The sequence below is a fragment of the Triplophysa rosa genome, linkage group LG7, assembly GCF_024868665.1.
Source record: "Triplophysa rosa linkage group LG7, Trosa_1v2, whole genome shotgun sequence".
Classification (NCBI taxonomy): domain Eukaryota; kingdom Metazoa; phylum Chordata; class Actinopteri; order Cypriniformes; family Nemacheilidae; genus Triplophysa; species Triplophysa rosa.
This window is the reverse complement of record NC_079896.1, coordinates 18,671,096-18,691,356: the sequence shown is the minus strand read 5'-3', so window position 1 is coordinate 18,691,356 and position 20,261 is coordinate 18,671,096. Positions and strand designations below refer to the sequence as shown.

Sequence of the window (20,261 nt, the reverse complement as noted above, 5' to 3'; positions counted from 1 at the left end):
CCCAGACAATTGCATGAAACTGCCAGAGTGCCTTCTGTGTCAACGCAAACGCATTCCGGATTGATCTGAAAAGTGATTGATCTGAAAAGTAATGACATGCATCTATAATAAATTGTAAATAATTTGTCTATGAAAACAAATGTAGTTAAGCGAGTAATTTATGTTTGTTAGTTAATCGAAAACTAAAAAAACTATTCGTCTTTAGCTAAATCATGGATGAATGCAGGATTCTTAAACTTGAAATTACTTTTACCAAAACTATTAGCACGAAAATACACAGTGCTTCAATAAACTTGATCGCTTACCAACCTTTAAAACCTTTTATTTATTTTCATTAAATTATCATCTATTATTTAAATTTGATATTTATCTTATATCTTCGTTATAATATATCTATAATCTTATATCTATAATCTTCGTTGTCCTGCATTTACCAATAAAAATATAAATAAAAAAGTTTGTTTTAAAAACTGACGTCTTTGTCGTTTGCAAAAAGCAACAATATATGCTACAGAATAATAACCAAAAATAGAGATTATTTTGGCCTATTTGGCACTAAATAAAGGAAGGCAGTTATAACAACAAATTGCGCTATTTAGCCACCTAAAAACACCACAAGGAAATATCCTTCACCGTGATCAGCCCAATTTTCATGACTTAAAAAAATTCACATAACATTACATTGCAGTATATTACGTCACGTGTCTTTACGGGATCTTCACGGAATGTGTGTGACTGTAAACGCATGCACGCACAGATTCCAGAAAATCACTGGCCGTGTGAATAAACAAAATCTAATGATTACGGGACAAATTCCTGGACACATTTTCCGTGTATTTTCCAGGATCTCTGTATGAAAACGGCTTTATTGTCTATAGATTCTTGAACCAAGATGCATTAATGGAGAAACAAAATGACATTCATAATTCTTGACATTGATCAAAAACAAATATTTTTCAACTAAGCTCAGACAAACTTATTTCAAATGGAACGTTCCATAACTCAGATATTTGTGAGAGGCTTTTACCGTCGGCCATCACAGGTGGTGGACTTCTTTCTCTAGTAGCGAGATAGCCGCCCGGCACAGTAAGGGGACTCTGGGAAGCGCTTCTCCCTCAACTGAGGAACCATGTGGAGAGGTAACCATGTGGAGAGACCTGCATGGTCTCGCCTGTAGGGGAGTACTACATGGGAACATAACGTGAGAGCCCCACCGAGGGGGAACACGATAGAGGTGTATCAGTCCATCGAGGGGAGGTCACAGGTTCACCAACAGGGGAACTGTAAGTGAGGAGTACATCACACGGGACGACCCAGAACAGGGGAGTCACTACGTATGGAGCACTAGCCCAAGTATAGGGGTCCACCTAAGCCAGGGATGACTCAACCAATACCCGACTTGGAAAACAGGTCTGTTACTAGGGGAAAAGTGCTTAGTGGTGGATGGAGTGCCTAAACTTTACCCATGGGGGGGAAGTAGGGTAGGCTATATAACACTGACTCACCTGTGAGGCGCTTAAGGAGGCTGGGGAGGCTGACAGCTCTATTGACTTACCTTATGATCTTGCTGCACGGCGCACCGTCGAGTGGAGAGTGCAGTGAGCAATAAGCATCACCAACACAACGTCGAGTGGAGGCTGCTGTCGAATGAGCATCGCCAATGCAATGTCGGGTGGAGGCCGCTGTCGGATAAGCGTCGCCGTTGCAACATCGAGTGGAGGCTGCTGTCGGATAAGCGTCGCCGTTGCAACATCGAGTGGAGGCTGCTGTCGGCTGGAAGAAAGAACGCCCATGGAGAGAGGAAGATCTTTTACTGTCTTCTTGGGTGGCTGCTGACGGGAGGCAGACACTCTCCTTCGCAGGGCTCTACATCTCTGGGGGCCGTCTGCTGAGAGGGCGCCGGCACCGGAGGGGTAGGGCTGCTGTGGAGCAGACTGTTCTTGGGACCTCGCTGGCTGGATGGCGGCTGGGCAAGCTGTGTTTGATGGCCTCTCCGATAAGCGTGACGAGGCACGGATGGTCCACGGAGCCGGGGTTGGCGGAGTCCCTATATCACCTCCGCTGCTCGCCGAAGCGATCGACCTCATCGAAGTAGCAGTGGAGCCTGAACGGGAAGCAGATGAAGTTGCGGCTGCGCTCAGAAAGAACCTTAACCAGCCGTGACGCAACACCTTGATCGACATGTTCTTGCAGACAGAACATGTCGGGTCGACAAATGCAACCTGTGCGTGCTCGAGCCCCAAGCAGGCGGTGCATGTGCAGGACTCGGGATGAGTGTGTCGATTCCAAGGACACAACGGCGAGACATGTCCGAAGACCGCGCATGTTGCGAGACAGAAAGAAATGAGCTCTTTTAGAGTCTCTGACTCATTGCCAAAACGTCCAGGGGAACTCCGTTGAAGAATAAGGGACGGCTCCGCTGCTCGCGTCGTAAATCCAGCATGTAAACAAAGAAAAACACTCAGAATATAGAATGCCTCATAGGTTCCGAAGAGCAAAAGCTGAATTAATTGGGACGCCATCTTCCTTTATACCCGTATGCACGGGGTGAAGATTGGCGCATGCCATTTGCAAAGTTCATTGGCCTGAAATTCCTCTTGGAGAGGATAGGTTCTCAAGTTAAAACCCCATCTGTTGACACAACATCGAAGTTAGGGCTGCACGATATTTTATCAAACATGATCATTATAAATATACTTTATTATCATAAAAATACCTGATGAGCCTTGAGTAACAGTGATAAAAAGATGTCCATAGGCATTTCCTAGATTCTAGACCGTGTTATGATGATCTTCTGCAGTGCGTATTTGGAGTTTCCGCACGAGAGCGCCCTCTGGCTTTCGGATGCAGCACTATTTTCCCGTACTTCGCTCAAAAGCTGTGCATAAATCACCTAATATTTATCAGCCCTACCGTACATTTAAAAGCCGTTAACACAAACACACGATTGGTAAGACAAAATAATGTTCTTTGACCTACTGCCATCTAATCCACCACAGCTTTCAAACATCAGTACAAGTCAGTACAGCGCTCATGCGTATTGAAGACATGTGACACGTCACTTTGCGCATGTGCAGTAACACATAAGTATATACATTAGGGTTGTACTATAATGTAATGACGATAGTCAGACATTTTGGCGATAGCTGATTCCTTAGATGATAGTTGGCTTGTTTGTCAATGAATGTTGCAAAGTAATATTACAAACACGCATTGCAAACTCTCTTGCACGAAGAAATGTGCAATGTACAAAAAGCTTAGGCTTTTCCTTGCTCCAGATAGTTTTTAATGTACAGGGACTGAATTTCCACACGCGAGAGAACTTCTAATGTGTGCGACTCTTGCTTTTCCTCGCGCCAGAGAGAGTTTGTAATGTGCAAGGATTGAGTTTTCCGTTCATGAGAGAGCTTGTAATGCACAAAGCTCCAGGTTTTCCTTGCCGGAATTGCTAAGCTTTAAAACCAGCCCACAAGTTGTTTCCGTTTGCTTCGCAATCAAGTAATAACAGTGCATGCGGGTGTCAGTGACGCATTCGGATTAATGACATTGACTTACAGCAATAGTTTACTTTCTCTAGTTTAAAAGGTTGCGGTGGGAAGTAACAATGTTGCCAGCTTCACTGAACTAACGCTCTAATTCACACAAGGGCATTTTCTAACCACGTTTGCTTCTGTTTTTTGTCTATAAATGCAGCTTGTCATAGATAAATGCATAAATTGCCCCGTCCCTCAATACTTTTGTGTATTGTAATTTCAAACATTGAAACATACACCTTCAGATTAAGAGATTTTAAGAGCATGAGAAACATTTTTGTCAAGCGATACCAAACTTTTGACCGGTAGTGTATATAGATAGTAAATTCAGAACTGAAAATAATTTTGCAATGGTCATTTTTCTGCTACTTTGTATATCTAAAGTAATGTGTATGTAATGTGTATTTCAAATATGGTCTAAATTTCATATAAGGTGGCATTAAAATTGTCTTAAAAAGTATTTTTCTTGTTTATATCTGTAGACACCCTGTATGAAAGCAATGAGATCTAACTGTGAAAAGTTGTTTATGACATTTATTTTTCCACGGAAGTGTGAAAACAGTCAAACAACTCTCTGTGATTTGTAAAACTTTGCCATTAAAACTGAATACGTATTTCATGTTATTTTTCATTTAACGTTTTATCCGAAGTCAGTAGTCTTATTGTCTTTTGTGTGTGTCCTAGACTGCTGAGGATGGAGATGAGACGGCCGCTCACAGGGGTTTTATCAGTGTTAGTCTCCAGACAGGTGTGTGTGACTGGAGTGCAAAATACTTCGCTCAGCCTGTCATGAAGGTAATCACTGCACAGTTTAAAAGTAGCCTATTCATAATGAAGCAACTTTAAATGATTGCTTAAAAATGAAATTCTCTCACTCATTTACTCACCTTCTTGAGATGTTTATTACTTTCTTTATTCATATGCACACTAATAAAGATGTTTATAGATTTATTTATTTAATCTCTGTGGGTTTGTTTAATGGGTGTGTGTGCAAACCGAAATTGAAAAAGTGCATACAGTCATACATCTATAGCTGCAAGCAGTAGTAACCGGGTCAGGCCCAACATGGTCAGAAAGTAAAATATATGTGGATATGTCTGATGTTGGATTAAAATATGGTAAAAGCACAAACACAATGAAAATACATTTTAATAACTTTTGTTCACTAGGCACTGTGACCAAACTATGATCAGAATTATGAGATATGCGGCAAACAAAATACATACCAAGTTTCATGTCAATACACAAATATTTTGCGAAGTTTCAGCCTTGTGTCTTTTTGGCATGCTTGCCTTCAAATTCATTGTGTGGATAAACGAGTACCATTCGATCAATCATAAAGCTTTTAATAACTTTGTCAATAGTGTCTCTAGATCCGACAAACTAAATTTCATGCCAATCTGACACATTTTGTAATTAAATATGAAACCTGGGAGCGCTTGGTATCATTTGTCTATTGATGAAACTGTGGCTCAGTGGTTAGAGCATGGCACTAGAAATGCCAAGGTCATGGGTTCAATCCCAGGGGATTGCACATGCAAAAACAAATGTATTATACAATGCAATGTAAATCGCTCTGGATAAAAGCGTCTGCCAAATGCGTAAATGTAAATGTCTATGGATGACTCAAGAAATTAAAGGAGACCACTCTTCATTATTTTAGACCAAAGTTTTCAGGTTTTAGGCAGAAATAGCCATCTATCATACCAGTCAAAAGTTTGGAAACACTTGAAATGTTTAAATGATCTTCAAAATCTTATAATCTCAAGGTGTATGCTTAATTGTTTTATGTTTGTGCCAACATAACAATTTCTTTAGAAAACTTTTTTTTTAAATGTATGACTTCGACCAAATAATGAAGAAAAAACAGCCAACAAGAGCACTGAATAGATTGGGAACTCCTTCAATACTCTTATAAAAGCTTCCCAGGGTGAGACCTCAAAAAGCTAATTGATAAAATGACAAGAAAATGATTTAGCAAATTCTAGTCAAAGGGTGGCAACTTCAAAGATGCTAAAATATGACATAGTTTTGATTTATTTTAGATGCTTACGTTCACAACCTAATTCACGCAGTTACAATTGGGCTACTCTATAGTTTTGATGAGTTTCCTATTATTCCAAAAGAAGAAAAAATATGAACAAAAAAAGAGTGTTTCCAAACTTTTACTAGAGATCTTCAGATACCCCTTTTCCCCTCCCGATTCCGATACCCGGGCGTTTTTAAATACAAAAGTACAAAAAAGTGCAACTGTAACTAATACTCAATCTAAGAATAGAATAGAATGAGAATAGAATGAGCTTTATTGGCCAAGTATGTTTCCACATACAAGGAATTTGTTATAGTGACAGAAGCTCCACAGTGCAACAGAAAGACAGCAACAGGACAGAACACAGATGATAAAAAAATAATAATAATATACAATAATATAGAAATAGGCAATGTACAAAACAGCAAAAACACAATATACAATATAGACAATTATGTATGTACAGATCTGAAATGTGCATATTTGGTTAATAAATAATGTAAAATAGAGTTGTGTGTTCCGCGTTTAATGTCAAGTGTTCATAAAATAGATTGCCTGAGGGAAGAAACTGTTCCTGTGTCTGGTCGTTCTGGTGCTCAGTGCTCTGTAGCGTCGACCAGACGGTAATAGTTCAAAAAGGGAGTATGCTGGGTGTGAGGGGTCCAGAGTGATTTTACCAGCCCTTTTGCTCATTCTGGATGAGTACAGTTCTTGGAGAGTGGGGATGGTTGTACCAATGATACACTCAGAAGTCAGGACTACCCTCCGTAGTCTTCTGAGATCAGATTTGGTAGCTGAGCTGAACCAGACAGTTATAGAAGTGCAGAGGATGGATTCGATGATGGCAGAGTAGAACTGTTTCAGCAACTCCTGTGGCAGGTTGAACTTCCTCAGCTGGCGAAGGAAGTACAGCCTCTGTTGGGCCTTTTTAACAATAGAGTCAATGTGAGTGTCCCACTTCAGATCCTGAGAAATTGTGGTGCCCAGTAATCTGAATGACTCCACTGCAGTCACAGTGCTGTTCATGATGGTGAGTTTGGGGAGAACAGGGGGCTTTCTCCTGAAGTCCACGATCATCTCAACAGTTTTAAGCGCGTTAAGCTCCAGGTTGGTAAGACTCCTTAACAACCAGCTCCTTGACTAGAGATCTTCAGATAAGTGCAGCCACAATGTAGAGAAATAAGAGACCTGAGTAATAGAGTACACAAATACACCTCAACTAAACAAGTTAAGATTAAACAAGAGCAGTATTAAACCGAGAATGAAAATATACATATTTCAAGTAACTTAAACTAGGTTACACACTGCTGTGGGAACAGTGTCGCTTAGTCTCGCGCTGACCGTTATTCGTGGATCTCACGATCACAAACTCGTCAGTCTTTGTCACTGCCAGAGGTTCTATGACTAGTAATGCCCAGATGGCCGTCCCTGTACAGCTCATTGCTGAAACATTATTAGTGATGCTTTGAAAAAGCAAAACTATTGTTATTCGAACATACGTACTTCTTATAATTATTCTTGTTCCGCCAAAAGTTTGGCACGCTACTTGTCCCGCAGCTTTTGACGTAGACCCATGACTACATCAAATCGAGCGGCCCATTGAGGAATGGTGTGTGATGACTTTTGGAAGCGATCGGGTGGAGGGGGTGCGATTGGGGGGGCGAATAAAAACCCGAAAAATCCTTGACTTAACACTGCGCCCAACTTTGACGGGTCTTAGCTCCGAGTGAGGATATCGTAGAAACATGAAAATAATACACAATTTGAAGAGGCTATCAGGCTCTGTAAGAACATCACTCACAATGGGGTGTAAGTTGTACCCCTGGGGTGTAAGAGCCTCCCAAATTTTCCCAATCACAGGAAGCATGCCCATATAAGGCATGAAACGTCCCGTGTTGAATATCTTAGCAGTACAACCACTTAGAGACAAGGGGGTGGGCTCATTTGACTCAGACAACCAATCAGTGTCACATGATCATTATGGCTCATCAAAGGCTTCAGGTGATGTTAAGGGGAAATAAAAAGAGAATATTTCTTCAAGAGTTGATAGATGCTTACAAATTACCTCACACAATGCCGCAAAGTTGTCTGAATGTCCAGTTTGGGCAAGGGGAAACATCTCAAGAGAGCCTTTTTCCACATGTTGTCGCCAGAGGGCAAGCTTTGATCTGAATCCATGCAGTTTGTCTGTGCTAGTTAGTACATTTTCATTTCTCCCTTGCATTCGAGTGTTCAGTTCATTGAGGAGTGCAAAAATGTCCGCCATGTATGCCAACCGTGCACACCATTCCTCATCTGCCAACAGCAATGCGTACTCCGATTTTTCCGCTGTTAAGAAGGTTTTCAGTTGTTCCCTCAGTTCGTACACACGCGACAAAAGTTTACCACGGGACAGCCATCGGACCTCCGTATGAAGCAATAAAGTCTTATGGTCCTCGCATAAGAATAGCCAATAGTCGGCTTTTCAATTAGAGGTGGCTTTTGCTACTTTTTATAAAGTTTTCAAGGGTCCAATTCAATTCAATTTTATTTATATAGCGCTTTTCACAATGTGCATTGTTCCAAAGCAGCTTTACAGGAGCAAATAAGAAAAACACAGAAAGGTAAAACACAGCACAGTGCATGGTGTTTATAGACCAAGCAAGATCATTATAATAAATAATATCTAATAAATAAATGAATAAATAAATAAATAAATGCAGTCTCCCGGCGAGCAAGCCAACACTGCACTGCTCTGCTGTGGCGAGGAACCCAAACTCCAATGATGAATAATGGAGAAAAAAAAACCTCGGGAGAAACCAGGCTCAGCCGGGAGGGCCAGATCTCCTCTGACGTGTCATAGCTGCACTCAGTGACCCCGACCAAGCCACCGAGCAACGTCCACGAAGAACAGGGAGAGCCCACGAGCCGCGACCCAGGAAGCCCCACCCGCCGAAACCGTGCAGGTCCAACCCGGTCCCATTCCGCGATCAACAACAGACAACAGAGGAACAACCAGGGAAAAGTAGTAATGGCATAATTAACTTTATTCCTCTGTTGTCCGACATCGACCACAAAACAAGACCAACCAGACCAGACCCACACAGTCCCAACAAATGAAACGCCCCGAACCACAACCAACAAGCCCCCCCACTCCCTACAACACCCACCCAGCTACCTCCAATCAAAGTCACTGAGTGCAGCCGTAACTTCAAACTGCTGTCATGTGATGTAAGTTTAGCATTAAATACCAAGTATTGTAAATTTAGCATTTATGTGACAGGTAGTCCTGTCTTTGCTCTCGGTTGGGGATGGAATTGTCTGAGCTGGGCCGGCCAGATGGTCGCCTTTTTCTTGGGTGGTGATGGAATTGCTTGGATGGAGCTGGGATGGTCAGTCAGTCCGCAGGCTCTCGCAGGAGGATGGCACGGGATTTTCCGATGTAGCTGGCGTAATCTCTAGTTGTGGATGGGCATATGACGTTCATCTGGGCCTGGCGGAATCTCTCCCTACCTCGGGATGGGCATCCCGAGGCGAGGGCAGAAACAGAAAAGAATAATTAGCGTAGCTGCTGTTCATTAGCTATGTATTAGTGAATGCTTGGCTGAAAAGATGCGTCTTTAATCTAGANAGTTTAGCATTAAATACCAAGTATTGTAAATTTAGCATTTATGTGACAGGTAGTCCTGTCTTTGCTCTCGGTTGGGGATGGAATTGTCTGAGCTGGGCCGGCCAGATGGTCGCCTTTTTCTTGGGTGGTGATGGAATTGCATTGGATGGAGCTGGATGGTCAGTCAGTCCGCAGGCTCTCGCAGGAGGATGGCACGGGATTTTCCGATGTAGCTGGCTAATCTCTAGTTGTGGATGGGCATTTGACGTTCATCTGGGCCTGGCGGAATCTCTCCCTACCTCGGGATGGGCATCCCGAGGCGAGGGCAGAAACAGAAACGAGAATAATTAGCGTAGCTGCTGTTCATTAGCTATGTATTAGTGAATGCTTGGCTGAAAAGATGTGTCTTTAATCTAGATTTAAATTGGGAGAGTGTGTCTGACCCTCGAATAGTATCGGGGAGGCTATTCCAGAGTTTAGGTGCTACGTATGAGAAAGCTCTACCCCCTTTGGTGGATTTAATTATTCTAGGTGTTATCAAAAGTCTGGAGTTTTGAGATCTTAGAGAGCGTGATGGGTTGACAATACGCACTGCACCATCCAACACATTCGACAGCTCCTTTGGTAACGTCTTGGCAACAAGTGCCTCGCGATGCAAAAAACAGTGCGTGACCGTGACGTTCAGATTTTTTTCTTTGACTCTACTGACGAATCCCTTGGTATTCCCAGTCATGGATGCTGCTCCGTCGGTACACACACTCACGCAGTTTTCCCATTTTAGTCCTCCTTGTTCAATGTAATCGGATGTCACCCGAAATATTTCCTCTCATGTTGTTTTTGATGGCAACTCTTTGCAAAAATAAAAATTCTCTTTGATGATTTCACCATCCACAAAGCGCACGTATGCTAATAGCTGAGCATTCCCACATATGTCTGTTGATTCATCAATTTGGAGTGCAAATTTGACGCTAGTTTTTATTTTTTCCAGTACAACACTCTCAATGTCAGCGGACATATCATCAATGCGTCTGGCGGTTGAATTGTTTGAAACGGGCACTTTTGCAATTTCTTTGGCAGCATTTGGACCCAACATTGTTTTCGCAATTGCTTTGCATGCAGGCATAATTAATGACTTCGATTTTGCCACTAAACCAGCAAATAGCTAAACCAGGTAGCTAGCTTCGAGAGCTTTTTCAGACACTGTGGTACTCCTCCTCATCACAGAAGCCTGTTTCTCCGTTTGATCTCTCAAATGCACAAAATAGTTTGTCTTTTTTAATAAGTGATGGATGTTTTGTTTGTAAATGACGTTTAAGCTTGCTAGGAACCATTGCATGGTTAGATAGTTTTTCTCCACAGACTAAGCATAAGGGTAATGCTGCCGAGCGATCCCCGGTGAAAGTGAATCCATATGACAGATAACTGTCGCTGTATTGTCTTGAGCTCACCGTTTTTGCTTTCTTTCCTGTGTCTCCACTGCTAGAGGGCCCAGGTTCCGATTCAGGGTCGTTAGATTTTCTTTTCAAGAATTTATCCATGTTTTCCCATTGGTTTTAGTAGCATGGTCGTAATTATGTGTGGAATTCGCAAATGGGAAAATCGCGGGCTACGAGGTCACGTATACGTACAGTCTCCTGGATGAGGTCACGTATAGGTATATATCCAAAAGCATCTAATTGAGGACAATATTTCATACACGACAACGATCTGGTAACATTTACTGTAACACCGGAACTGTTCATTTACCTGGTCGACAGTGACTTTCTGGCTCTTTAAAACAACTTTTCAATTCATTTAAAATGTTGCATTTATAGCCTAATATTGTTTTTATCCTAAATTATGCATCGTTATTATTAGTGTCAGTATTTTTTTTGTTTTGTTTATATCGTTTAATTTAAGGCATTATTTTATAGCATATTGTTAGAACAGTGTGTACATATATATATATATGATTTATTACTGTTTGTATTACCATAGTTGAACTACATCATGGTTAAACTGTTGTAACTATAATTAAATTATTGTTAATTTGTGGTTCCTGTGCTTTTAAATGCAAATACTATGGTTAAACAATGCTTACTATAGTAAAAATATTGTTAATTTTCATAAGGGTTTTTATTAAGATATCAGCATACTTTTCTGAAAATATGCACACAGGATTTGATAAGAGGAATTCAAATTTTAATCTCAAGTATCCGATTCCTATTCCTTTTGTTTCCGATCCGATTCCTAGCCTTTCGATTCCGATTCCCAACCCTAACTGGTGAACATCTGATATCTTCCAGAAGCAGATTCCAGCTACGGGTGGCATAAGTGTAGACACGGTGTTAGCCTAACTCACAGAAATTTCAAATATTGTAAGGGATAAAATTAGGGTTGTCAACATTAACGCGTTAACGCATGCGATTAATTTTTTCAAATTAACGCATGAAAAATATTTAACGCAATTAACGCAGCATCCGTTTGTTTTGACATTCTTTGTCTAGCGTTACATTATGTAATCACACTCTTATTCGTGTACAGCAGGGCTAGTCAACTGGCGGCCCGCGGGCCAAATGCAGCCCGTCAATCATCTTTACCTGGCCCGCCTTAACATTTCAAATAAGTGGAGAGACTTTAAGAACGGTGTGCTTTAAATGCACGTCCTCCTGAGACGCCACATCTTTAAAAGGCCAGAACGCTGCTACATAATTCCTGCGGCTCATAATGATTTACGTCTTATAAAGCGATTTGATCGGTCAGTCCAAGAAACTTAATGTTATTTACAACGTTATAATCAGCAATGCATTGCACGGCCACAGGCAATCGGTTTGGTCGCGATAGGTCGTGTTCTAAAACGCGTTTTCTGCCCTTGAAAGTAGGCTAACTGTAGGAAGGGTACACCACGTGAAAGGTTGTCTCAGATAAGGGGAAAACGGTGTTGTTTTTATTACTGCATTCATTATGAATAATGGCTATATTTATGAAAAACAGCTGTTCATCTCCCCCAGAACTCGCACTATACAAAGGCTCTGCCCTATAAGTGCGTGGGGCACATGAATGCGATTGGAATTCACCCGAAGATGTGATAATAGCGTTCAGTTTCTTGCACAGTTCAATTGACTGATTTATATGACGCTTATTTAACGTCACAAGGGGCAGGGATTACTTTTGTGTTGAATGTATTTGCGTTTTTTACTTTTATTGATTTAACTTTAATTAATTCAACCAAATATCTTCAGAAAAATCTTCTTGAAAAAACAATGCCACCCACATCTTGGATGTACTGGAGAACTGTGGGTGAGTAAATTAGTAGCAATTTTGGGGTAAAGTAATGCATTAAGGAATATAAAATACAGTTAAAAAGACAATTTCCTTTTTAATTTAATATCATGAAAAGGCACAAATACTGGATGCAATATTTGTGTGCATGTTTTAATATATGGCCTATAAGTAACAGCAACAAAAACAGTATAAAAGGAACAAAATGAAATAAATAACAGAAGAAATGAGGATATGGTAAAAAAATCTGGCCCGCATCCTATTTATACTTTTGGAGTCTGGCCCTCAAAGAAAAGTAGTTGAAGACCCCTGGTACAGGCTTTTAAACCACTTAAGCGCGATTTTAAACAGTTGCTTTGACGCGTTCAATGAAGATAGACAGCTTCTAAACTGTGGGACGCGGCAAAACGCAACACGAGGTCCAGTCTGGTGTAAACAGTCACGGGCTGAAGGCTGCGTCGGTGAATCTCTGTCAGACAGCGCATCCGTGTTAAGTTCTCTTTCGTGCTTGAATGGATAAAACCATACAAGATTATGCCAGGAATCCCGTTTTGTCTAGCATTTTCTTAAGCAAGACTTCAAAGTGTAAAATAAAATCTTAAATGAATGCAAAGAGTTGTGAAAATGGGAGTGCAGTGACGGTCAGATCTGCGTACTGAGACAGCTCTTAAAGGGGCCACGTTCTTAAACGTGCTGCTGTGACTCCTGTCACTAACGTTAATCAAAGGACAAAATAAAAGAAGAAATCAATGTGATTTTGTAGCTTTAATGAGAATTCTTCTGCAATTAATTTATAATTTAGCATTAAAGACTGTAAAGTGTTTGAGAACTTCCTTCAATTTCTGTATATTTCATGATAGCTCTCAATTATATTGTTGAATGGCTATAATTAATGTTAAAATAATCAATTTAATAGAGACATCAGTTACAGTACTAATATCAAAATGTTTTCTTTCATTCATAAAATGATGCTGTTAAAGAAATATGTTGTTTCTACATCAATTTGAAGATTAAATGTGAAATTATTAAAATGTAAAAGTATATTTAAAAATATTATTATGTGTGATTAATCATGATTAATCACAGAAAATGTGTGATTAATCTGATTAATTTTTTTAATCGATTGACAGCACTAGATAAAATAAAAACAAGTGATCTAAGTATTTTGTAGCAAATATACAAATAATCAGTGTTTTGAATGAAATATAGATTCAATCTTACTATGTCTTACCATAAGTTATAATTTAATCAGTCAGGAGCTGTTCTGACATAATGATAACACTCAATCGTGAGTGTTTTTGTCTTCTGCCTTTGTTGTTTGATGAACATTGAAAAGATCTTTCAGCATAATTGAGAAGATTATGCTGCTGCCCCTTTAAGAGATGCACAGATATAATACTGTAAGACATGCATTTTATTTCCAAATTGTTTACGCTCATTTAAGACATAATGGATAACTTTTACAAGTGTACTTGCTAATATGGGCATTTTGGCATCATTTTATGTGCATATGTCTGTTTAAGGGTAAGACGTGAAGGAGAACTCAATTCAGTATTTTGTGCGTTGTCTGAGTTTCAGCTTTACGGTCACGCGCATAGTATATTAAACACAGAACAGAATTGAGTTCTCTTTTGCCTCTTTTTTGAGAATATTTCAATAGACAAGGCATAAAAACTTTCGTTATGATACAGCACTGGCCTGATCGGGCAAGTGACATGTCTGTCAGCTGGCCCGAGGGTCTCTCATGCTGGCCCCGGGCCACCGGGCAGTTCTTATTGTTGAGCACTGATGTTCTTTTCATGCTTTGTACTGCTGGTGTGTTTCTCCAGCGTGCTTTACGCCTGCTAGTTATCGTTCTGACCTTTACTGGAGCAATGACATCAATAGCATTTTTTACTTTTGCATTAAAGCTATCGAGGAGAACGTCAACAGAGTCTGCAGATATACTTGGTGACAAAAACATAGCATTCGTAAATAGCTCACTGGTGTTTTCATTTATGAACCTCTTTTTTACAGAGACAGGTCTATCTTCAGTGGCAGGACAGATGGATATGTCAAAGAAAATACAGAAGTGATCAGACAGCACCACATCTCTAGCAGAGGTGGATGAAATATTTGTACCTTTGCTAATGAACAGATCCAGAGTGTGTCCACGATTGTGTCTGGGGCCGTGCGCATGCTGGGTCTGATCAAAAGTTTTTTCAAAACAGTTAAAGGGATACTTCACCCAAAAATGAAAATTCTGTCATCATTTACTCACCTTCGAGTTGTTGCAAATCTGTATAAATTTCTTTGTTCTGATAAACACAGAGAAAGATATTTGGAAGAATGCTTATTACCAAACTGATCTTGCCCCCCATTGACTCACATAGTAGAAAAAAATACTTTCTCATTTTTTTGTTCTGTTGAACACAAAAGAAGACATTTTGAAGAATGTAGGACAGCAAACAGTTCTGGGGCACTTTTGACTACCATTGTATTTTTTCCTATTGTAGTCAATGGGGGGCAAAATTTGTCTGGTTATAATCATTCTTCCAAATATCTTTCTCTGTGTTTATCAGAACAAAGAAATTTATACAGATTTGGAACTCCAAGGTGAGTAAATGATGACAGAATTTTTGGGTGAAGTATTCCTTTACGAGTACACTTGCAGTGTTGTTTTCTGTCTTGTCTACATGAATTAAAATCTCCAGTAATAACAAAGCAGTCAAATTCAGAAGAAATAGCTAATAGCAGTTCTGAAAAGTCATCAACAAAGACTATTTAGGAGGACTGTTTGCACCTTTTAAGGTAATACTCAAATATTCAAAGGATGAGTAATCACCAAGTAACGCTTGCATTGAAAGACATCTTTAAATAGAGCAGCTATTCCTCCACCTCTCCTAATAGCTCTGCAAAGGCTTAAAAGTAATGTTTGGAGGGGCAGATTCACTGAGGATTGTAGCACTACAGCTGTCATCTAACCAAGTTTCATTTATAAACATGAAGTCCAGGTTGTTACTGGTGATGAGGTCATTAACCAAAAATGATTTGTTTTTTAGTGAACGGATATTCAAAAGTGCTAATTTAACAGTAACTCTTTATTCCCTCTATCATTCTCAGAGTGACGTCTAATAGGCAGTAGATTGGATAGAGGTTTGCCATAAGACTGGAAAGGGCCTGGAAAGAGTGGGAGAGCTTTGTTCCAGCAAACACTAGTTCCTCCGTTTTCTCTGAGAAGCTCAAAAGAGGTGATGTCGGAGAGAGGGACGAGAGTAGGTAGAGAGACGGAGTGTGAGTCTGGTAGGGCTGGGGACGATGCGATTCACATGAATTATACCTGTCTAGGATGATTCTGAAATCGCAAAGGCTTCGATTGTGTTTTATGCACAGCTCTTCCGTGAACTACGGCTCTTTGATCAGTAGGAAGTCCTGCTCAATCTAACATCACTATGAGATTGAGCAGTTTATAACGTGCACTTGTCAAGAGGGCTGCACGATTAATTAGAATGAAACCGCACGCGATTTGGCGGTTGGTTGCGATGTTTTATGCTCAGCTTCTCAGTGAAGTGTGGTTAAATGCATCTGCATCCGAAAGCCAGAGGGAGCTCTCGCGCAGAAACTCCAATGCTCCATAGAAGAAGTACCACACGTATAACCTGGAAATGCCATCTTCCTATGTGCAACTGGCATCTTTCCTTTTACTGTTTTTCAAGCCTCCTCAGGTATTTTCATGATAATAAAGTATATTTATAATGATGATGTTTGACGGGTGTTGCTTTTTTAAATGCACGATTTATGCGACTGAAACGCGCAGTACTTTCAGATGCAGCAGTATTTCCGACTGATCACAGAGACGTGCTTCACGAACAAGCTGCGCATAAAACATAATTGCAGCCTTTGCGATTTCACAATCGCGATAGCCACATAGATTTAATCACGATTTCAATGGGAATTGCGATTAATCGTGCTGCCCTAATCGTCAAGCATCATCATTATAAATATACTTTATTATCTTAAAAATACCTGAAAAGGTTTGAAGAACAGCGATAAAAAATGCCCTTTGGCATTTGAGCTACGTTGTAAATCATGCTTCTTCTGTGGGACTGCGGCGCTTATTTGGAGTTTCTGCACGAGAGCACCCCCTGGCTTTCGGATGTGGCAGCATTTAACCGTAACTCATTGAGAAACTGAGCATAACAATCGCACGATTCATTGTGACAGCCCTAGAGTCTGATGTTTCTGCAGAAGGGGTGGAGGAGCTAATCTGTTTGGACAGTTCCTCAAATGGTGCCAAAACAGTGACAGTTTTTTTCCAGCAAAGCCCACTGGTTGGCTGTCAGTATCGCTGGCAGGTCGTGATCAGCTCCGTATACTGAAATTGGCTGCTTCTGCTCAAGTACACTCTCTACCATATAAAAAAGTACTATTCCACCTCGTGGCCACGTCTTATTGCAAATGTTTGGTGGGCATTTTTAGATCCCTCTGAATATCCTCCAGGCGCATTGTGGCCAATAGTTGAAATGGCCGATTATCTTCCTACAGTTCACCAGCGAGTTGGCTTGGAGGCACTGCACTTTGAAGAGTAAAATATGATGGCGTCACTGTGTCCATCTAGTGTGCTGTCAAACTTTGTAAAGACAGCGGTGTCGCGTCGCAGCTCCAGATGTTGATCGTAAAGCTAATTGGTTGCACATATTTTAGTTTACATGATATCTGTTCACGCATCGGCTCATATAGCTTAGGGAGCACTGTTTCAGAGATGTATATGTGACCAGGCAAACTGTACCGGTGCTCCAACTGTTCAATTAAGCGGCAAAATCCTACGTTTTCTACGACAGACAGCGGCTGGTCATCCAGAACAATAAAGTAGATAATTTTGTCGGTTATCTTTATCGCTCATTCGCTGTCTCTTGAAAACTTTTCTCTTTGTTTGAATGAAGCTTCCAAAGTTTGTTGATTCTTGCTTGGCTCCTCTGCCATAGCCTTTGTGTAGCCATTGTGTTCTTCTGGGTTACGCGTCATTAAAGGCGGAATGGCTCATTTGGTAAGGTGTTAACTTTAGCCTGCTAGCACTGAAATCATGATCCCACCCTCCATGCGATTTGCCGTCCAAAGTGACACCTCCTCCAAAACATGAACCACTGAAACCACTGAAACTCTTGGATCAATTCCAATAAAATCAGGTGTCATTCACCAGTGAGAACACATTACAGTACAAAATAAATAACGTTACTACAATAGCGAAAACAGCTAACGTAAACAACAGCTTTAAAATGGGATTAGATGCAACATAGTTCCCATTAGATGCTGTGTAATGCTAATACATAAAGGTCCACAAACTAAGCAACATAATCAAAACCCATCAAAATCGAATCATGACATGTACCTACCTGTCCAGAAGTTACCATGGCATCATCTTTGAAACCCTTGACTTTCGTAGCTGCTCCAGCGTTGAAAGGCATCACCAATTATAATCACACCGACACTCCCGTTTTGGCCAGGATTTTCCTGTTTTTCACACCCATCTCCTGTGAAACCTCCGAAACACAATAACGAACAGACCGAGCAGGAAACCCCGACAATTGCGAACCGACCGACAGGCATATGGAATTCTGCTTTCACCTCTTTGCTGATTAGACGTTTTTAGTCGTGGTCATTTTTAAGATGGTCTTTCTTTTTGTTCGTCCTTTGCAAGTGCCACTTGCAAACTTGCACACATTTAACAAGGGGAAAGTTAGGTTCCAGCTGTTTACCTGCCATTCTCCCGTAGTGTCTGCACAGCATATGTGACCGCTTTACTAACTTTATGGTGTGTGCGTGAACAGGGTGCGCTGTGGGATGCAAAATACTTTGACTGAAAATGTACACACGACCTATCATTGCGTTCGGACCGAATGCAATTATTGGGCAAATGTTTTTTGGTCCTATGCCTTTCAAAGAAGATATATAATTATAAAAATATCATTGGACCACTTTACTTATCGATTGCTGTCAGGATGTAAAGAGATTTCCAACCAGCATGACAAAAAATGTTTCTGGACAGGATCACCTATTCTGCCTTTAAGGTAGTCGTGTTAAAGTTGCTAATACTTGTGCCACCCCTCAAATTTGCAGCGTGGCATATGAGATATGTCACCGTGGCATATGAGATATGTCACCGTTTTTACTGGCTGGCTGGTCCACTCTGAAATGCTGCCAGCATGTTTTCATTTCTTCTTCGCTGCTCTAAACAGTGGTTGCTTGTGGCGACACAGCACAACTTTTTATGTTTGCATTTTGAGCAACAAAGAATTGGTCTTGGTCACAACTAGGTCTTGTTTCGGAAAATGGTATCGGATCGATACATGGATTCAAGTACTCGCCGATATCGATGGCAGAAATTGTTGTCGTTTCCGTGGGATTTTCGATACTAGTATCAGAATCGGAACAACCCTAATTTTGACATGTGTACTTAGTCTTTAGCGAAAAGTCTTTAGTTTTATCACATTTATAAAAGACAGATACAGCTATACGCTTTGGTGTGGTTCTGACTCATGACTGATATCTTTTATCACTGTGACCGCTCCATCTCTCAGTTCTAAACGATCCACAAATCCCATGTCACCTTGTTTATAAAACATTCGTGACCATAATTCCTTGAACTAACAAACACACTTGCACAACCCTGCTGCCCCAGAAAAACAAACTGCATCCAATGTGCCCCTTAACACTGGGTTCTTTGAAAAGCTGAACAAGGTTATCTATCCCTCACAACTAAAAACACAATGACAAATCTTTCTTGAGCAAGTCCTATGCAGCACAGCCTAGGACGTCCATAACCCAAACAAAGTGCATTGATTTGTGAGCCAGTATTACTCTGTACTTTATACTGTGCAAATACAGAGACATCAGCAGCCAGTCACAGCACTGGAACAGAAAAGTTACAAAATGCAGTCGTCTTTTCATCTGAAAGGGATCGAACACTTTCAACAGACACTCCTTGTTAAAAGATCGGCCAAGTTCTGAGTCTCCGCTTTGGACAGGCATAACAGATACTCGAAGATCTGATTTTCTGACTAGCAAGACTTGTAGGGTGATCTGATGTGAAGCATATCAGATCACCCACTTTCATAGTCTCTTGTCGAGCAAGGCAATAACAGACTTTTGCAACAAGATTAAGCTCCCAAAAAAGCAAATATTCACTTCATCTGCGTGTTCCAGATTGTTAAAGACCTTCTGCACCAGCTTCAGAGCTACATCTGCATGTGGGAAACCATCTGCTAAATGTAAATGTAAATGTAAGATCCATTTGGATCACTTAATAATGTTAACGTAAAAATCCTTAGCTGTCTGTCATGAAATACGTGGTGGAGAACCCAAATGCAGGCAGGCAGTGATTAAGGGGTTAACCCAAAAGACTTTATTTTAACAAACACAAAACAAGGACCCGCGATGGGGTAAAACAGCAACAAGAAATAATAAACAAGCACAGAACGAAGACTGACTAAACACTAGACTGAATAAACACTTGACAAACTAAACTAAACTAAACACTTACTAGACGATGACACAGCTACAACAGGAACAGGCAATAACGCTAACGCTGGACGAGAACAAAACAACTGAAGACAGCACATAGCACACGCAATGACCGACACAGGACAATGAAACATGAGGGTATTATATAGGGAGACAGACAAAGGATAATTAGCAAGGGGCAGGTGTGGGAGATAAAACACTCAGGGAAAGTTAACGAGGAAACGAGATGGCGGGAACAGAGACGAGACACTGGAGAGAACGTATATTATTGTCAAAAGGACAATAATATGTTTCTCTCCACACATAACCAAAAGCTTTGTCATGACTCTGCTACAGGACCAAGAAAAAC

At 40.7% G+C, this 20,261-nt stretch overlaps 1 protein-coding gene across 4 annotated transcripts in view; it reads left to right on the top strand.

The window, feature by feature from the left end:
- The window catches only part of rptor (regulatory associated protein of MTOR, complex 1), a 162,794-nt gene that overhangs the window by 96,798 nt on the left and 45,735 nt on the right, over positions 1-20,261 (top strand). For all 4 annotated transcript variants that reach the window (XM_057337785.1, XM_057337784.1, XM_057337783.1 and 1 more), the window contains exon 25: positions 4,218-4,328. In XM_057337785.1, the coding sequence (XP_057193768.1) occupies positions 4,218-4,328 (111 nt within the window). The remainder of the gene's footprint in view (positions 1-4,217; positions 4,329-20,261) is intronic.